General features: G+C 37.5%; 1 protein-coding gene across 1 annotated transcript in view; it reads right to left on the bottom strand.

Annotated features, from left to right (window-relative positions):
- The window catches only part of LOC121345382 (multiple C2 and transmembrane domain-containing protein 1-like), a 50,732-nt gene extending 38,643 nt beyond the window's left edge, over positions 1-12,089 (bottom strand). The window contains exons 1-2 of the mRNA XM_041422216.1: positions 12,084-12,089; positions 11,820-11,939 (exon numbers count right to left, since the gene is read on the bottom strand). Of these exons, the coding sequence (XP_041278150.1) occupies positions 11,820-11,939; positions 12,084-12,089 (126 nt within the window). The remainder of the gene's footprint in view (positions 1-11,819; positions 11,940-12,083) is intronic.
- Between the last annotated feature and the right edge of the window lie 4,078 nt (positions 12,090-16,167).

The following is a 16,167-nucleotide window of genomic DNA, read 5'->3' as shown; positions in this document are numbered from 1 at the left end:
AAGTCTTACGTTGTCCTTAGAACATTCACTCTAAATGATGCCTTCTGATATCTTGTTTGAAATCAAGTGGTATTAATCAAACAATGGAAGGGCACGAGGGAAATCAAGGATCTAATGCAAGCAGCTAAAAGTGACATGACCTTCTGTAGCATCACTTGTCACAGACTTATATGCTGCATACTGGTAGACGGTATTGAAAGAAATTTCTTGATATGGACTCTTGAATGTAGTGTGAATACACATGACATTTAAAAAAAAACCACAGACAGATGGCCTCAAATACATCACGTAAGCTACGTCACAGCCAAAAGGTAAGGAGATGATGTTTAAATGTTGCAAAGTAAGACCCTTCCTCTGCAATACATGCCTATTAAAAGCTTATAAATCAGAAGCAGCATGTAATCTAATTCCTATGTACTACTATTATTCCTGATCCATTCCCAACATCTTCAAGGAACACAGGCCAAAAATACTGTACAACTCATAATCCATAAAAGATTGGAGGACCATTGTCACAGCAGATACCATAAACCAGGTCACCAGAAGGAAGCACAACCATCACATTTGCACACCAAAGAAAACCTCAGCATCTGTGGGCTACAATGCAGTCTTCTGAGTAAACTGACATTAAGTATAAATTGCATTTATTTTAAAGATCTACTGACTAACAAAGAGGATAGAATTGCTGAGAAAATAATTTGCTTTGACTTCTAACCTCAACACCTGCAAAGCAGAGTTAGATTCTAGTTATTTACAGGTGTGTTAAATCAAAGCCCTACAGCTGTAGAGGACTTAGAAATACCTCCTGAACCTAAAGAATCAGTGGCAAAGTGACGCACTGAAACTTAACACCACCTCTAATGAAAGGTCCTTCTTTCTTAGCATCAGACTGCCATTTCTCACAGTGTGCAAAGCATCCTTAATTGTTTCTGTTCTATGTTTTTCAGCTGATCCAAAATAAAAACCTGCACAGAAGATACTCTGATTATTTACATGTCAGTAATACCACGTATTTGCTCTGCACTGAGATTTAAAATAAAGAAAAGGGGGGAAAAATGGCCACTAACTCTGCAGATAGCCATGATGACTGTTACCTTAATACTTCAACAATGCCCCTCATTAGAACTTCTCTAAATCTGCTTAGATCTTGCTTGATGTAGTCCTTCAATGCTAGGTAGTTTTCAATAAAAACAAAACAGAAATATCAACACATGATCTCAAAACATCTGCAGACATTTGTATATTCATACATAAGTATTAAAATTATAAAATCAAAAGTGAGGGTGAAATATGGTTCCAAATTGCATCTAAATGCATTTTACATATGCACTAAATGTAGTCAGAATTATACTGTTCAGGACTGTTTGGATTTATATTCATATTGTCCTGACATGAAATGTTCTGTAAGTTTGTGAGCTATGCAACTCAGTGTACAGCTGTAAATGTAGTATAAACTTATGCAATTTGTATGGATTAAGAAGGATGCATAAACTTGGGCTTTTTCAGATAATTTCCTGGTACTTAATTTGAAGGAAAGATGTCCATTGTCTACAAGCCAACTACAGCAGCAGTTATGTGCTCATCTTTACAACATGACATCTCCTTCTTTTATGGAATTGCCAAGGAGAAACTGTACAGAAGATAAATTTCATTAAAATGTCCAACTTTTATACCACATTTAAAAAAAATAAAAATCAAATTAACAGATTTTCATTTAGGAGTGCAGTATATCTTGGTCCAACCAGATTTATACGTTTTGAACTTAGAATAACTGAACTACTAGATGTGATAATTAGTGTGATAAGCTTCTCAGTAACATTGAATATATTGCAGTACAGAAGACAGGAGAATAAAAACAAAAGCATTAGTACTTTTCTACGAAATTTCTGGTTTTTACATAGGCATTCAAATTATGTCTTCTAACAGAATGCATTTTGTTAGCTTATTCTGGGAAGGACTCGTAATTTAGTCTGATTCTTAATAGGAAATGAGACTACTACAGCTATCAAAGGCCCTTTGGTGCATGCTGCTGAGTACACAGAGTACTGTAATGTCAACAACACAATTTTTATTTACAGTATAATACATTTCTTGGGAATATGTTTCAGTAATAAATACAGTTGATTATACAAGAACTTGTAATCTTTTTGCCAGCTTGATACGCCCTCAATATTCAATTGCCAATGTAGTTAAGAGTAAGTAACTTTTAACATTACCGTGGTACAAGTAATATAACATTTCTTTCATTTTCTTTCAATATTTGGTTCTCATTTATTTTAACTTTCTTTTGTATTTACACAATGCACTGTGAACTGAATATTAGTTTGAATGTTTGTTTGAAGTATGTCTCCATCTAAAGGCTTCAATATGTACTGTACACTTGAAATGTCAGATCTCTCAGAATGCAGTTATTTTTAGTTCAGCAGAATAAAAATAACTGCATTCTTTGCTTGGCTAAGTATCAGTGAAAGATTACTATGCAGGACTATTAAAAATAACACCTTCACAAAATATTGTGAACTAGAATTCTTAGGCAAAACCTCATGATAAATTATAAAGAACACAATGTCTCATTATAGGTTTAGATTTTTAATATTATTTCTTTTCAAATATATTGTTTCCAGATTCTAGTAGGACCAGATATGCTTCTGTTATAAAATAGCATTTATCCAAGCTATATTAAGCTTATGGGTGTGCCCCATTACACTCAGATTTGAACCTGACTAACCTTTTGGTACAAAAAAATTTTATATTTCATATGTAGGTGAAAATGTATGTCATACACATATTGTTGTAATTTCAGTTAGCTATTTTTGCCCTGATACTTATATATTTCTATAAATACTGTAAAATCCAAAGATCCCTGAAGTCTTGGCTCAATGAAAATGTGCTAAAGTGACAGAAAGCCAAACTAAAATGAATAAAAATCTCACATTACTTTGCAAATTTTTTCTAGAAACTCAACTGATATTAGGTTATATGGTACTGATTATTTATAATAGCCACTACAATCTGTCTATGAATCTTGTTGCCACTTAAACCTTCAGGCAAATGCAAAAAAAAAAATCATTATAACAGTCTTATATAAAAAATGCATTCTCAGTGCTGTGAACTTCAATTTTATTTTAGATACCAGCAATAGTGAAAGACTGTGGAAATGAAAAGTGAAAAAATTTAAATGTAAAAATCAGTTGGTTTCTGACAAGGAAAAAAGATCCAATTTTTAAAAGAATGCTGGAGATATTTAGAGCAGGGTTTTGGTTTTGGCCTTTTCTCTTCAGATGGCCAAAGCTTTCCAATTCTGTAGTGGGTTTGGGTTTTGCAGCTGTTGCTGGGGTAAGAACAGGCATGTAAGTTTTACCAAGGAGTTTACTGTGCACTCTGCTAGTGTGTGCAAACCTCTGGCACAGGGATTATGAGTGCAGCATGGACAGCCTCTTTTATCTGTAACCCAGCCAGCCAGTTGGAGCACCATATATTTCTGTTATGCCTGCCGCCCAGTGTAGATCTTTACATAGTGTACTGTGGGACTGTTGAATTGAATTGATGCACAATGCATTTAAAATATTTATAGTACCAACATTTAGTTAAATAACCTTTATGTAAGATTTGCCTTGATTTGTTCAAGTCTCATTTAATGGCAAATTATGGAGAGGATGTTTCATAAAGATAATTCTCCATTTAAATGCAGCAGGCCACCAAACATTATGATGCAATATAGAGCAAATTTGCCCAGCTTCAGTGATTATGTGCAGTCATAAAAATTAGACTTAAAATTTAAATGCATGATTAAGCTGAGGTTTTCATGTTTCTATTCTGATATATTAAAAGAAAACTCCACATCCATTGTGGAGTACTGTGTTATATATTTATTTCATGACTGTATGGATCACATAGTAAAAACCCTAGATATCTGTGTGGAGATGACAGTGATTCTCAGTGGACTATGTAATATTCAGGCACATATTGCCAGAAGTCCTTGTTCTTCGACAGCACCCACCCTGCCCACATATACAGATTACAACTCATCTGCAAAAGCCTTCTAAATTATTTTATTAATAATGAATGAAGGCAAAGTTTGTGATTAGTTAGGAGCTAGAAAATACAAGGTAAATTCAGTTCTGCATAACAATGAAAAAATTTTATAAAAACAATCATTCTTTCCTTACTTTTAGAGTCATAAATCTGACTTCACACATATACTTCACACACATACTATTCTGTGGCTAACTCTGCACTCCCAGCAGCCCTCATGCTGGGGGTGGTTTGTGGCTACTGCCATTGCTATTGTACCAGAAGCAAAACTTCTCAGGAAAGTACAGTCAGAAAGCAGGCAAAATTTACTTGCTAACCTGACAACATCCTTTTGTACCTTGTGCAAATGACATACTCCAGACACTAGCTAGAATACAGAGGCGATGACATTTATTTTTTCCAATAATTCACAACAAGAATTTAGTCTGCAGTTAGAAATCTCTGCAGATTCCCTGGCAGAATAGAACTTCTGGACTTGAAGCTCAAAACCCCAAAGTACCACACTAGCTAGGGATCTGAAGCAGGTGGTGTTTGTCCTGTATTCATCGGCACATGAAAGCCTTTGAACGCAAGGACCATAAAGACTCAGTCTTTAAGACCATTAAGTGAAGAAACAGGAAAAAATCAAGTTCCCGCTTTGTCTATTTACTTGGTAACTCAGTTTTCCACTTCTAGGAAAATGGCTGGTTAAAGCCAGGCACTTGCCTGTTAAGAGTTAATTTATGCATTGAATGTATTGCAAAGTGGCACTCTTAGGCCCAAACAGGAGCAGCAACAAATCCACCTGACAGTGCTCTGACAGACACTGTTGCCTAGCTCCTAGAAAAAAGTGATAGGATTCTAATCGGAAAAGATCTCCTATGTCCAAGTGAGCTGGTCTTCTATGACTAACTCAAGCTCATTGTGCTGACCACTTTTTCTTGAGTGAAGAAAAAGAATTCACTGAGATGGATATATTCATAAGCAAAATTCTTACCATTTTCACTTTTGTTTTATTTTTAATTTGCCAATTTCCTGTACACACATAAAAATTTGAGTCATTATATTGGAGACTACAGAAAAGTACCCAGAGAAAACTGCTTAAAATCTTAAAATAAAAGGCTGTTTTTAATAAAATTATTTTTCTTCTGTTCTCAAAATTTCATCCTAAACATGGGTAGTTCTAACTTGTAATAGAAACATACACATATAAATCATCAAAGTCTATGTAGGAGAAAACCTACAGTAAAATTAGAAGATGACTTGTTGTCACTTTATATAATTCTTAAAATACAGATTTATATATATATACACATATACACTTTATTATGCAAATTCATAAAACATTGTGTATGGCACATTAGCTCCCAGCTGTTTAGCACAATTTGCTATGCAATGACATGTGCATCTCATAAATTCAAGAGGAAATTGGCTACTTAATATTTCCTTAAAGGCTCTGAGTGTTAACTGTCAATGCAAGATGCGAAGTGATCAAACCTCTTCTCCATGGAAGTTTATATGGCAGAAGAGCATTCACAGGTACCTTCAGGAACATGCATTATTTTTCTATTAAATGTCAAATTACTTGGAAAAAAATCCCTAACAAATAATAGACCATAAGGAAAGAAAGATTAGTATCTTCAGTTGAGAGAATATCAGAGTGGCAGATGTTGGCAGGGCCATCCTCTCCTCCCTAATCAAGCAGACGTCATCAAGTCCAATCTCCCTACTCATGTCAAGGAGCATGTTGCCCAAGACCATGTCCTGAAAGGTCTTGAATATCTCCACAGATGAACACTTCACACTGTCATAGCAATCTGGCAATGGTCACCACAGTCACAATGAAAGTGCTTTCTTGTGGTCAGATGATTTTCATGTATTTTGGTTTGTTGCCATTGTTACTGTCAAGTGATGGAGCACCACTGAGAAGAGGCTCTGTCTCTCTCCCACTCCCTTCAGCCGTCTATACACATCATCAAGAACCCTCCTCCATGTGTTGTGGTGCACCAGTTTAGTTGTTCTCTTGCACTGGGTGACTGGGAATTTGCACAGAATAGTTTTGTATTGCACTGTATAACTTAGGTTATGTCATGTGGTTTGTTACGCCGTTTCCCCATCACATGGTCGTTCCCTCACCTGTCCCAGTATCACCTGGTGGTCTCTCCCCTGGGTTACCCCTCCCCTCGCCACTCCTCACTGGTATTCCATTGGCTGTGGACCTCTCCCTCTGTCCCCATCCGGAGGGGTATAAAAGCTCCCTGCTGCCAGGGAACGCTCTCTTTTTCTCCCATGGGTTTGTCCGCCTGATGTGTGTCTTGGAATAAAGGACAATGTTTCCCACATGGAGGAGTGCGTTTCTCTAATCTTTTACCTTTGTCCATGAAGTATCGTGTGGGCAAGGGTCTATAGCTAGCCGGAGTGGACCCTAACAGCCCAGGAAACACGCTTCTTCATCCATGCAGAACAGTACCAGCTTGCACAGCCTCTCCTTGTATGCCAGATGCGTTGATCCCTTCATCATCTTCCCTTTGCTGGAATGAAAAGTAACTCCCACTCTCCTCACCTTCCCAGCCTGTTTTGACTAAAAAGCCAGAATACATACACTGCATAATGGACAAGAAAGCAATTTTGCCATGTCTCTGTGATTGTAAATGAATGTAGCTACATGTGGACCTCTGAACTCCTACTGGTTCCTATATTATGCACACTAATTACCTAATGTGCACGCTAATACGCTTCCCTCTGACACGCTGGGTTCTCAGAGAGGGTGTGAGGGACTTTTCCAGAGCCATTTCCTTATTTGTGTGCCTATACCTGGCCTGGGGGGCATATCTGTCTTGTTGGATTGGTTTTGAGGGTTTCCTTGGCCATTCACCCTGCACCCTTTTCTTGCCAACTCAGACCACCAATTTCACAACAGGACAAGGGGCAGTAGCTTCAAACTGACATAAGGCAGGTTTAGATTAGATATTGGGAAGAAACTCTTCATTGTGAGGGTAGGGAGGAACTGGAACAGGTTGCCCAGAGAAGCTATGGGTGCCCCATCCCTGGCAGAGTCCCAAGGCCAGGTTGGACAGGGCTTTGAGCAACCTGTTCTGGTGGAAGGTGTTTCTCCAAATCAAACTATGCTGTGATTCCTCACTTGAGGAAGCACTTTTATGGGTCATCATCACCTCCCTCCCCCATTTATTTTTAGTTTGATGCTTTCCTCATCAGGTTGGACAGCTTCTGGAAAAGAAGACTTTGCTCCATGTGGTGAAGTGAATCTCTTCCTAGTAGTCTTCAATCCTCAAAAAGTATCCTCCAGTTGTAAAAACAAAAGTCCCTGTTGTCAATAAGAGCTGTGCAACTGGTTGTTGTAGATCTGTACAGTTCTACAACAGGGAGGATGTAGGAGAAAATGACCTGCACTCCCTGTCTGCAACCTATTTGGTCATGGCAGAACAAGAACTTAGTGTCACCAGAGGAGATCCAATGTGCCTGTTACATAAGTTAAGCATTATAGATCAACAACTGAGAGACTGTCACAAAAATCTCCGTATGACACACTCCAACCGTATGATCAACTGTTTCATCACAGGGAAAGGGACAAGTGCAGCTGGATAGTGGGAACATCTTAAATCACTGTGAGAGATTATCTGACCATTCCTTAAGTTAGGCAGCTCCAGCAGGCAGTCAGAACACACAGAACATAGCCTGAAGTAGAAATGCACAAGTAACAAAATAAAAAAACCAAAACCAACACCAACAATTTTTTCCCCCATTAACTCCATGCAATTATAAATGACTGTGATTTTTGCTTAGAAATAGAAGAAGATCCCAGACACTAGACAGGAGTGCTGCTGTTTTCTTCAAGTTACAAGGGTGAGGGACTTTTTTTGGTGTATTTGAAATCATCAAAGTATTAAATAACTTCTTAAAAATACTGAAAATAAGCTTTTAAACCCACCATACTTTCTGTTAGTTTGCAGTCCGTCACCATGCCATGGTTTATTATGTGTAGGGGCAGCACTTCTATGCTTCTTCCCACCACTCAAATCCAGCACAGGTGACAAGGAGCAGCAGGGAGTGGTGACAGAAACACAGCAGTTGATACCTACCCCACATACAATGTGAAAAAGATGATGGGAAAAAGGCAGGAGAAGAAAAAAATCTCAGCCTGGTAAGATTCACTCAGTTCTAATCTTGTGTGTTTAGGTGATCGTGGCTTAATATAAAAACAGCTGTGCTAAAAATAAATTATTTTGTGAGGTCAGATACTCAGGAGTACAATTACAAGGAAGTGTAAGTCTCTTTGGAGAAAGCAGCAGGGTATACTTCAGGCAAAAATGTTACTGCAAAATTCAGAAGAATGCCTTAAGAATGGCATCTTAGTAATTTTTTTCTCTCTTAATACTGGAAGATTTTTACATCTGTCACATGATTCAGTGACATAAATTCATTTGTTTTAGTTCACTTCAGAACTATCCATTAAGTCTACATCTATCTACAGTCACTTACACCAATGTTTAATGCAAGAGTTACTATTTCATGAGAGCATGTCTTTCAGAAATACAACTAATCTTGATCAAAATGTACAAAAGGTAGGGAATCCAATGCTTCTTTTGGAAATTTGCATCAATGTTAGACTAAAACCACAATGATCATCAATCCTACAAGGACTCCAACGGAACCCATGGAGATAAAGCACACTGCTTCACCTATGTTGGGCATTCCAATAGACTTATCTCCTACTAGGAAATGCACTTGGTCCTCCCCCTTGCCCCAGCCATATTGCACCTTGAATTCAAGAAAGAACTCACATATATAACTTGTTAGGACTCATAATAAATGGCAAAATAACTGTACTTGCATTCAAATGAGAAGTACAGGTTCATATAGAGGTATAATAGAGGTACCCAGATTCTTGCTTGACAGGTGAATTTCTCCATGAGGAAATAAGTTTCAAACTACTTCAAAAAAACCCTGATGCCCAAGAGGAAAAAGCAAATGGTATCTTATCTAGAGAGACGGTCAAACAAGGATGAGTTAAGGCTGGTCTGTATGCCATATCCAGACTGAAACTCAGAGATCATTAATCACTGACCAGCAGAAGTGTGGTCCCTAGCACCTGAACTGGTAAGACAATTGACAATTGTTTTCTCAAAGAGATATTGTAATGGAAATCAACTCTTCTGGGCTCCTTTGCATGGTCCCAAATTTAAGTATGTTCCATAGACATTAAACAAGCGTAAACCATGTATGATTTTTAACTATGCTTGTCTAATGTTAATTAGGTAACAAATACATTTATCTTTGTGTCTTATCATTAGCCTTAGGATTTCAAAGTAACTTCTAAAGATAGACGATATATCTAAGATGAGTAATCAATGATTTCAGAGAGACACACAAGGAATCTCTGAAGACTTGGGGAGAGAAGCCAGATCACGTGCATGCTGAAACATTCTCTAGCCACTAGGAAACACTGCTTCATTAATTTAGATAAAATTTACACTCTGCATAGGAAAATGTAGGTATTTAAATTACTCCTAATGATATGAAGATTCATGACTTAGTTAGAAAGGCTTACAATAAATCTGCAAATGACTTCACTCAAGGCAGATGCTCAACATGATGATAACCAAACATAAATCATTATAAAAACAAGGTCATTAATGGCACAGATGCCAAATATTTGGGATCAACATGGTTGCTTGATATAGGCTATATTAGCTTGGTATGAAGCACTCACAGCAAGAGGAGAGTTTTAGGAGCAGCATTTGGTATTCTTAACTGAGAGTCCATCACTAGCTTCATTAGTCTGTTAGAAAAGTTACATGATCAGATAATCTTTCCAGGCAGGTGGTATTTCAGAGAGAAATTAAATGTATTTGTATGCTCACAAATGAAATGTCTCCTTTCACCAGGGATTTCAGGTACTCATAAAATCTTCAGGTTGAGAAGCTTTAAGCATTTCAGCCATCAGGAGACAGTGGGCTGTGTTTTAAGTATTGCATCTTTTAAATCTTGATCTTAGACTTTCCCCCTAAATGTAATCACATTTGGGATTAGGGAATACCTTTATCATTCCCACCCTTATTTTTAGATGATCCTTGGAAGCATAACAGTCTTAGTGATATAGACAGGTAACAACAGTGTTGGGATCAGGGCTGTATGGGTTCTAATAACTGCAGTTGCAATACATTAGGGAATCATTCAGGCTGGAAGGGACTTCCAAACTCCTGCTCAAAGCAGGGTCAGCCATGAGGTCAGATCAGGTTCCTTAGAGCTTTACACAGTCAGGTCCTGGAAACTTCCTATAGCAACTGCAGTTTCCTAAGCAACCTCTTCTATTCTTAACAATACTTATGGCAAAAAAGGTTTTTTAGTCTGAACCTCTTTTGTTTCAAATGAAGCTTGTTGCCTCTTCCACCACAGAGCACTTGTACATCTTCTTGTTAACCTCCTGATAGGGCATTCCAGTCACTAAAAGCCTTTTATTCACCAGGATCTTTCAAGTCCACTTCCCTCTTCAAGGGCTGGTTGATGAGGGCTTAAGCCCCTGATCATGTTGGTAGCCCTTCACTGAACTTGCTGAAATCAACCAACGACTTTCTTGAACTGGCATGCCCCAAACTGGACACTATTGTAGATGTATTCTGGCAAGTGCTGAGGAGTGGAGATAACTACTTCCCTCAATCCACTACCCGTGCTTCTGATCACCTCACTGCCTTCTAAGATCCCCTAGGCCCAGTTCAGACAGCTGCTTTCAGACAACCAATTTCCACTCTGTATCACTGCAACAGGTGATAGCTCCCCAAGAGTGGGATTCTTCCTTCTGAATTTCATGCAGGTCCTATCAGTTCGTTTATCCAACCCACTTAGATAGATCCCTTTGAGTGGCAGATCCAGAGTGTCAAATGGTCCCACACACCTGATGTAACCCAAAAACTTGATGGGGGTGCACTATCATCTCCTGTACATCACTGGAAGAGATGTTAAACAAGACCTTGTACTGTGGTAGTCCACTTGTTACTGACCTCCATTAATCACTGTCCTCAGAGACCAATTATCTAATCTGTTTTAGCTTTTTTTTTCCTGCCCATTCAGTTATCCATTCAGATCATAAAGTAGTAGACAACATCCTGTTTTTGGGATACAAAAACTAACACAAATATCAAATTCATAAGGCTCAGTAGTATGGCATGCAAAATCCTTTAACTGCTGGATGTTAGAGAATTTGTACAGCATAGAATACAACTTCAACTTTTAATATGTACTTCTGAAAATCGAAAGCCAGTTATTAGTAAATGTTTGCTACATTATATCCCAACTACATGTTAATTAAAGGATGGCATTAAATGAGAGAAGAAAATAAGAAAAGGCTAATATTAAGCTCAATGAATATTAATGATGAATTATGAAATACAGTAAAATGCGATACATTCTGAAACTGTTAACAAACTGGAATAATTTTAATCTTTAAATTCAACATCTTAATAAAAAATGCAACATAAGAACTTAGCCACATAAAATAACTTCAAAGAATTTGCCTTTTCCTCAACAATAAGCCTCTCTGCTCCCACACAAAAACAGATTCTATAGATAGTGCATGTTCTATTGTATTTTTACATGACATTTCAACAAAATCAGATACATTTATTGGACAGTCAAATAAAATTAAATTGCAGGAGGGAAAAATTGTCCATAGAACATTGTGAAGGGAAACATTTTGAAAAAGACAGTATATTTAAATCCAGTTTAAAAATTTTACCTAGTTAAAGAAAGAAAAGAACATGTATGCCCTTGAAGTAGAAATTACTTACTGTATCATGTTGCCTGTTTTCTTTTCCTGATATGATCAAGAAGTAGTTCCATGCCAGCAGCAGCAACAAAGCCAGTGGTATCATGTAGAGCTCAAAGTTCCAGACCACAAAAAGAAAAAGCTAGAATACAGAGCAAGAAAAAAAAGTGATTGAAATCAGCATTAAACTCTTGTGCAGATTAAGACCAATCAATTGAAAAAATTCTAGAGAAACCCACCTCTCCTTGTGGAGTGTTGTTCAACCACTTTGCTGACTCACACTTACCTCCATAATACAACTACTACCTTTCCCAATCCTTCCTACCTTAATTCTTTGAAAAGAAAAATGATGTAGTCATTAATTATTGTCTCATAAAATAATGCTTTTGTGAATAATGCAAAAGAGCATAAAAATAAGATTGCATTTTAAGAAAGGTTAGTTGCTTTCATGAATCATAGAATGGCTTGGGTTGGAAGGGACCATAAAGGCCACCTAGCTCCACCCCCCTCAACACAAGCAGGGACGTCTTTCAGTAGACTAGACTGCTCAGAGCCTCATCCCACCTGGCCTTGAACACCTCCAGAGATGGGGCATTCACAACTTCTCTGGACAACTTGTTCCAGTGCCACCATCCTCAACAATAAAGAATTTCCTCCTAATATCTAATTTAAACCTCTACTCTTTCAGTTTCAGTTTTTCTTGCAGGTCACAGAGATGTGATAAATTTAAAGAAGACCTCAACATATTATTGAATCTGGTTATAGCTTTGAAACAACCCTGTATCAGTGTAAAGGTGGCACAAGAATTGTTTAAAGACTAATCTGCTATTTAGAAAAAAAGAACATGGTCCCTTTGTAGTAATGTCATACAACAAGCAGAAGTAGCAATCAGAAGTTTTTTGCATGGAAAACTAGCAAGAAGTCACAGTAAAAGCTAAAATCATATGATTATTTTAATGAAAGTATAGTAAAATAGAACTGACCACAGATTCATCAAAAATGGGTTTAAAAAGAAAGCTGAGAAACCACTTAAGTCCACCACTTTGAACACTTTGATTTATTGCAGTGTTAGCTCAAAAGAGCTCAAGTGCTCTGTGACCAGCAGCTGCCAGAAGCCTGGCTGGTTACATCGCCTAGAGGTGTGTGCCTAAATAACTGGGGCTGGTCTTCAGCATGGGATCAACTTGGTCATCCCACCACTGGAGAAACCCATCTCACTGCCAGCTCCATGCACCACTGTCTAGATATTGTTCCCTGTCCATGCTGCTACAAAATTAATGGTTTACAGGAAAGAACTAAAGATAATTGGACTAAGATAGGGCCAAACTAAAAGCATTTTTACCTCCAATTTTCCCTATCAATGAACCCCCTTTTTATTTAAGCCAGCTGTAGCCACAAACACAACAAAAAACAAAAAACAAAACAATGAAACACAACAACAACAAAAAAAGTGAAAGCAAATCACACTATGTACTACAGCTGAATAAACATCCAGAAATCTTGGTAAGCCTTTTCATCCAAATACTAAAGCTTTTGAATATTTGTACTTTTAATACGTTCTAAAAGTATTGAAGATGTTGTGCTACAGAACTCGCAAACCTAAGGCAATGCCAGTACCTAGGTAAACAAAACAGAGCTCATTTTTCCAAATTAGCCATCAAGAGGTATATAAAGATCAGCAAGAATAAAATTCATATTTTAATAGTCTTCTGCTGGATTTTTGTTTGGAGTCTTCTGATAAATTTTTGTTTGGAGTAGGAACAAAATGCTCTTATCAAATACAAGCACCCATGTAGAAAGCAAAAACATAGGTCTATATCTCAGGTAATCTTTCTAAAAATCAGGAAACTTACCTTACCCCCATACTTTCTACCCCTTTTAACTATGTATATGCAAGCCTGTGAAACTGCAAGACAAACATGATTATTCCTGAAAGAACTGAAAAAGCAGTGTTTGTGAGACAAAACCAAGGATATTGGCACTTCTAGATGTTTTTCATTTGAAAGAAAAATGGTTTTTTAAGGTTGTTTAGTTTAAAAGAAAATATGTTAGACATGGTAATGCATAAGAAGCTGTGTTGGTTTCAGGTAAGGTAGAGTTAATTTCTGCCCTAGTAGCTGTTTTGGATTCAGAAATGAGAATGGTGCTGATAACACGCTGATGTTTTGGTTTTTTTGCTAAGTTGTATTTATCCAAAGTCAAGGACCTTTTTTCAAATTGCCTCATGCTCTGCCAGCGGAAGGTATTAAAAATAAACTGGGAGGGAGCACAGCTGGCACAGATGACTGGAACAGACCAAAGGGGTATTTCCATATCACAGAGCATCGTGCTCAGGATATAAACAGGGGGGAATTACTCAGAAGGGTGGATGATGTGCTTTCAGGAAGAGGGGTCTGGCAAGGGTCAGTAGATAGTGAGAAACTACATTGCATTATTTTGTTTGGGTAGGTTTTTTTCTTTTTTATTACCATTATTATTTTTATTTCCTTTTATTATGGCATTTCACTTTACTTTCAATTATTAAACTGTTCTTATCTCAACATAGAAACTTTACTTCAATTCTCCTCCTAATTCCACGAGGATGTGGGGGAGGAGAGCAGGGGTTTGAGCAAGTGGCTGTGTGGTGTCTCATCTCCAGCTAGGCTTAAAACCACAACAGAAGCAAGCAATATCTCATCTTATTCAAGAACTTTTCTGTGACCTTGCTTTCTATAAGAAAGTGGTAAATTAGATGTAACCAACTTACAACAAATTTTGTGTCTCAAAAGAAAAGCAAAATATCCTTGCATGCTTTAACACCAGAAATACCCTGAGTCAATGGATGCACACTGAAGGGTGCTCTGGAAGCCAGCAAAAAGCATGAAGTGTCAGAAAAGTAAATATTAGAGATTACCTGTTGAGAAAGGCAACACATACAGTCTTTATCAGGGCCCCAGCTGAACTTTGGTTAAAAAGTGGTTAAGAATGAAGTACTATTTAAACACTCCCTGGCCCCAGAGGAAAAAAGCCAACAATCTACACACAGTCTCAGGAGACGTGGACCTGACTGGAGTCTGAGGAACATGGTCATCATGTACTCTGTACTCCAGAATCTTGATGAATTCCAATTCAAAAACTTCTCACTTGAAGTTTCTAAAGGCCAAATGACCTTCAAGGTCATTAATTCCTTGCAGTACAGCCATTAAAACATATTAAGAGAATACCTTTTTTACAAATTGTACGACATGCCATTCAAAAGTGTGGATATTACACCTGTCATCACCTGAAGATGATTTTGCTGACCTGCCACCTTAATTTCCATCTAGTCTGGCTGAATTTTAACCAGTTCCTCCTTTCAGGCAACTGTCTCAGCCAGGTACTACACAAACATTGCAACACAAATGAAATGTGTGCTGCATGAGACCAGCACAGTTATGGCCCTCTGACCTAAATGGCCTCATTATTCTTCCCAGGCAAGAAATGCACTCATGAAATGTGTATGAGAGAAAACAAGCAGATTTCCAGTATCAGACAAAACTTTTAAGTAAACACAAGCAAATCCAAAATCAGGTGCAGAACAGCAGGAAAACTCCAGGACTCAGTTCTTATGGATGAAAGGCCTGATAGCGGAGGTGAAAGAGAAGGAAGTGATATGTAAAAACCTTCATGAAAGGTATAGAAATAAACCAACATTCCATTAAGCAAGTATAGGCCAAAAAGTCCCAAACCCAACCCAAACCAGAAAAGCTAATGAATAAGTATAAAAGAACACTTCTGAGAGTTGCCCATGTCTGTAAAGCATCTAGTGGACTGTATCTGACATGATACCTTCCAAGAAAATAATGGCTGTGTGTGTAAAAAAAGGATGCTTATCACTACTAAAACAAGCTAACTATTTTAAAAGATGAATGTGAGTCTCAAAGGTTACAGTTTAATACAACTGCCATTTCATATACAGAAGAATATAAGGAAGGGCTTTTTTCATCTCTCCCATGAGATCAAAATTTTCAGAGTCACAGGGCATGAACTGGTCATTTTCAGTTTATACTCTTAGTGAGAGACACACGCGTTAAATCATCATTCAGAGAGACACATGACACTATCCCTAATGTACAACACTTCAAAAATTAATTTTAGATAGGATATTGAATGTCCTATTCTTTTGCAAACTACACTATATTTTAAAAAGAAATATTATCCAAAATTATTAACACTTCCTACTGTTCAGAAAAAAAGCCTGCCCTTTCAGACTAGCAGCTGTGGATCATTAGCTTTCCACTGATGAGATGTGTTTGATGAGTATTTTTCTTTCTAATTAAGAGACGAGATTCTCTATTTGACTATCTTCTGATGGAATGAAGAGAAAGATTTCTGCCTATGTGGAAAGGCCA

The sequence above is a fragment of the Onychostruthus taczanowskii genome, unplaced genomic scaffold, assembly GCF_017590055.1.
Source record: "Onychostruthus taczanowskii isolate IOZ18803 unplaced genomic scaffold, ASM1759005v1 scaffold72, whole genome shotgun sequence".
Classification (NCBI taxonomy): domain Eukaryota; kingdom Metazoa; phylum Chordata; class Aves; order Passeriformes; family Passeridae; genus Onychostruthus; species Onychostruthus taczanowskii.
The sequence above is the reverse complement of the archived record's forward strand: the minus strand, read 5'-3'. Positions and strand labels throughout refer to the sequence as shown.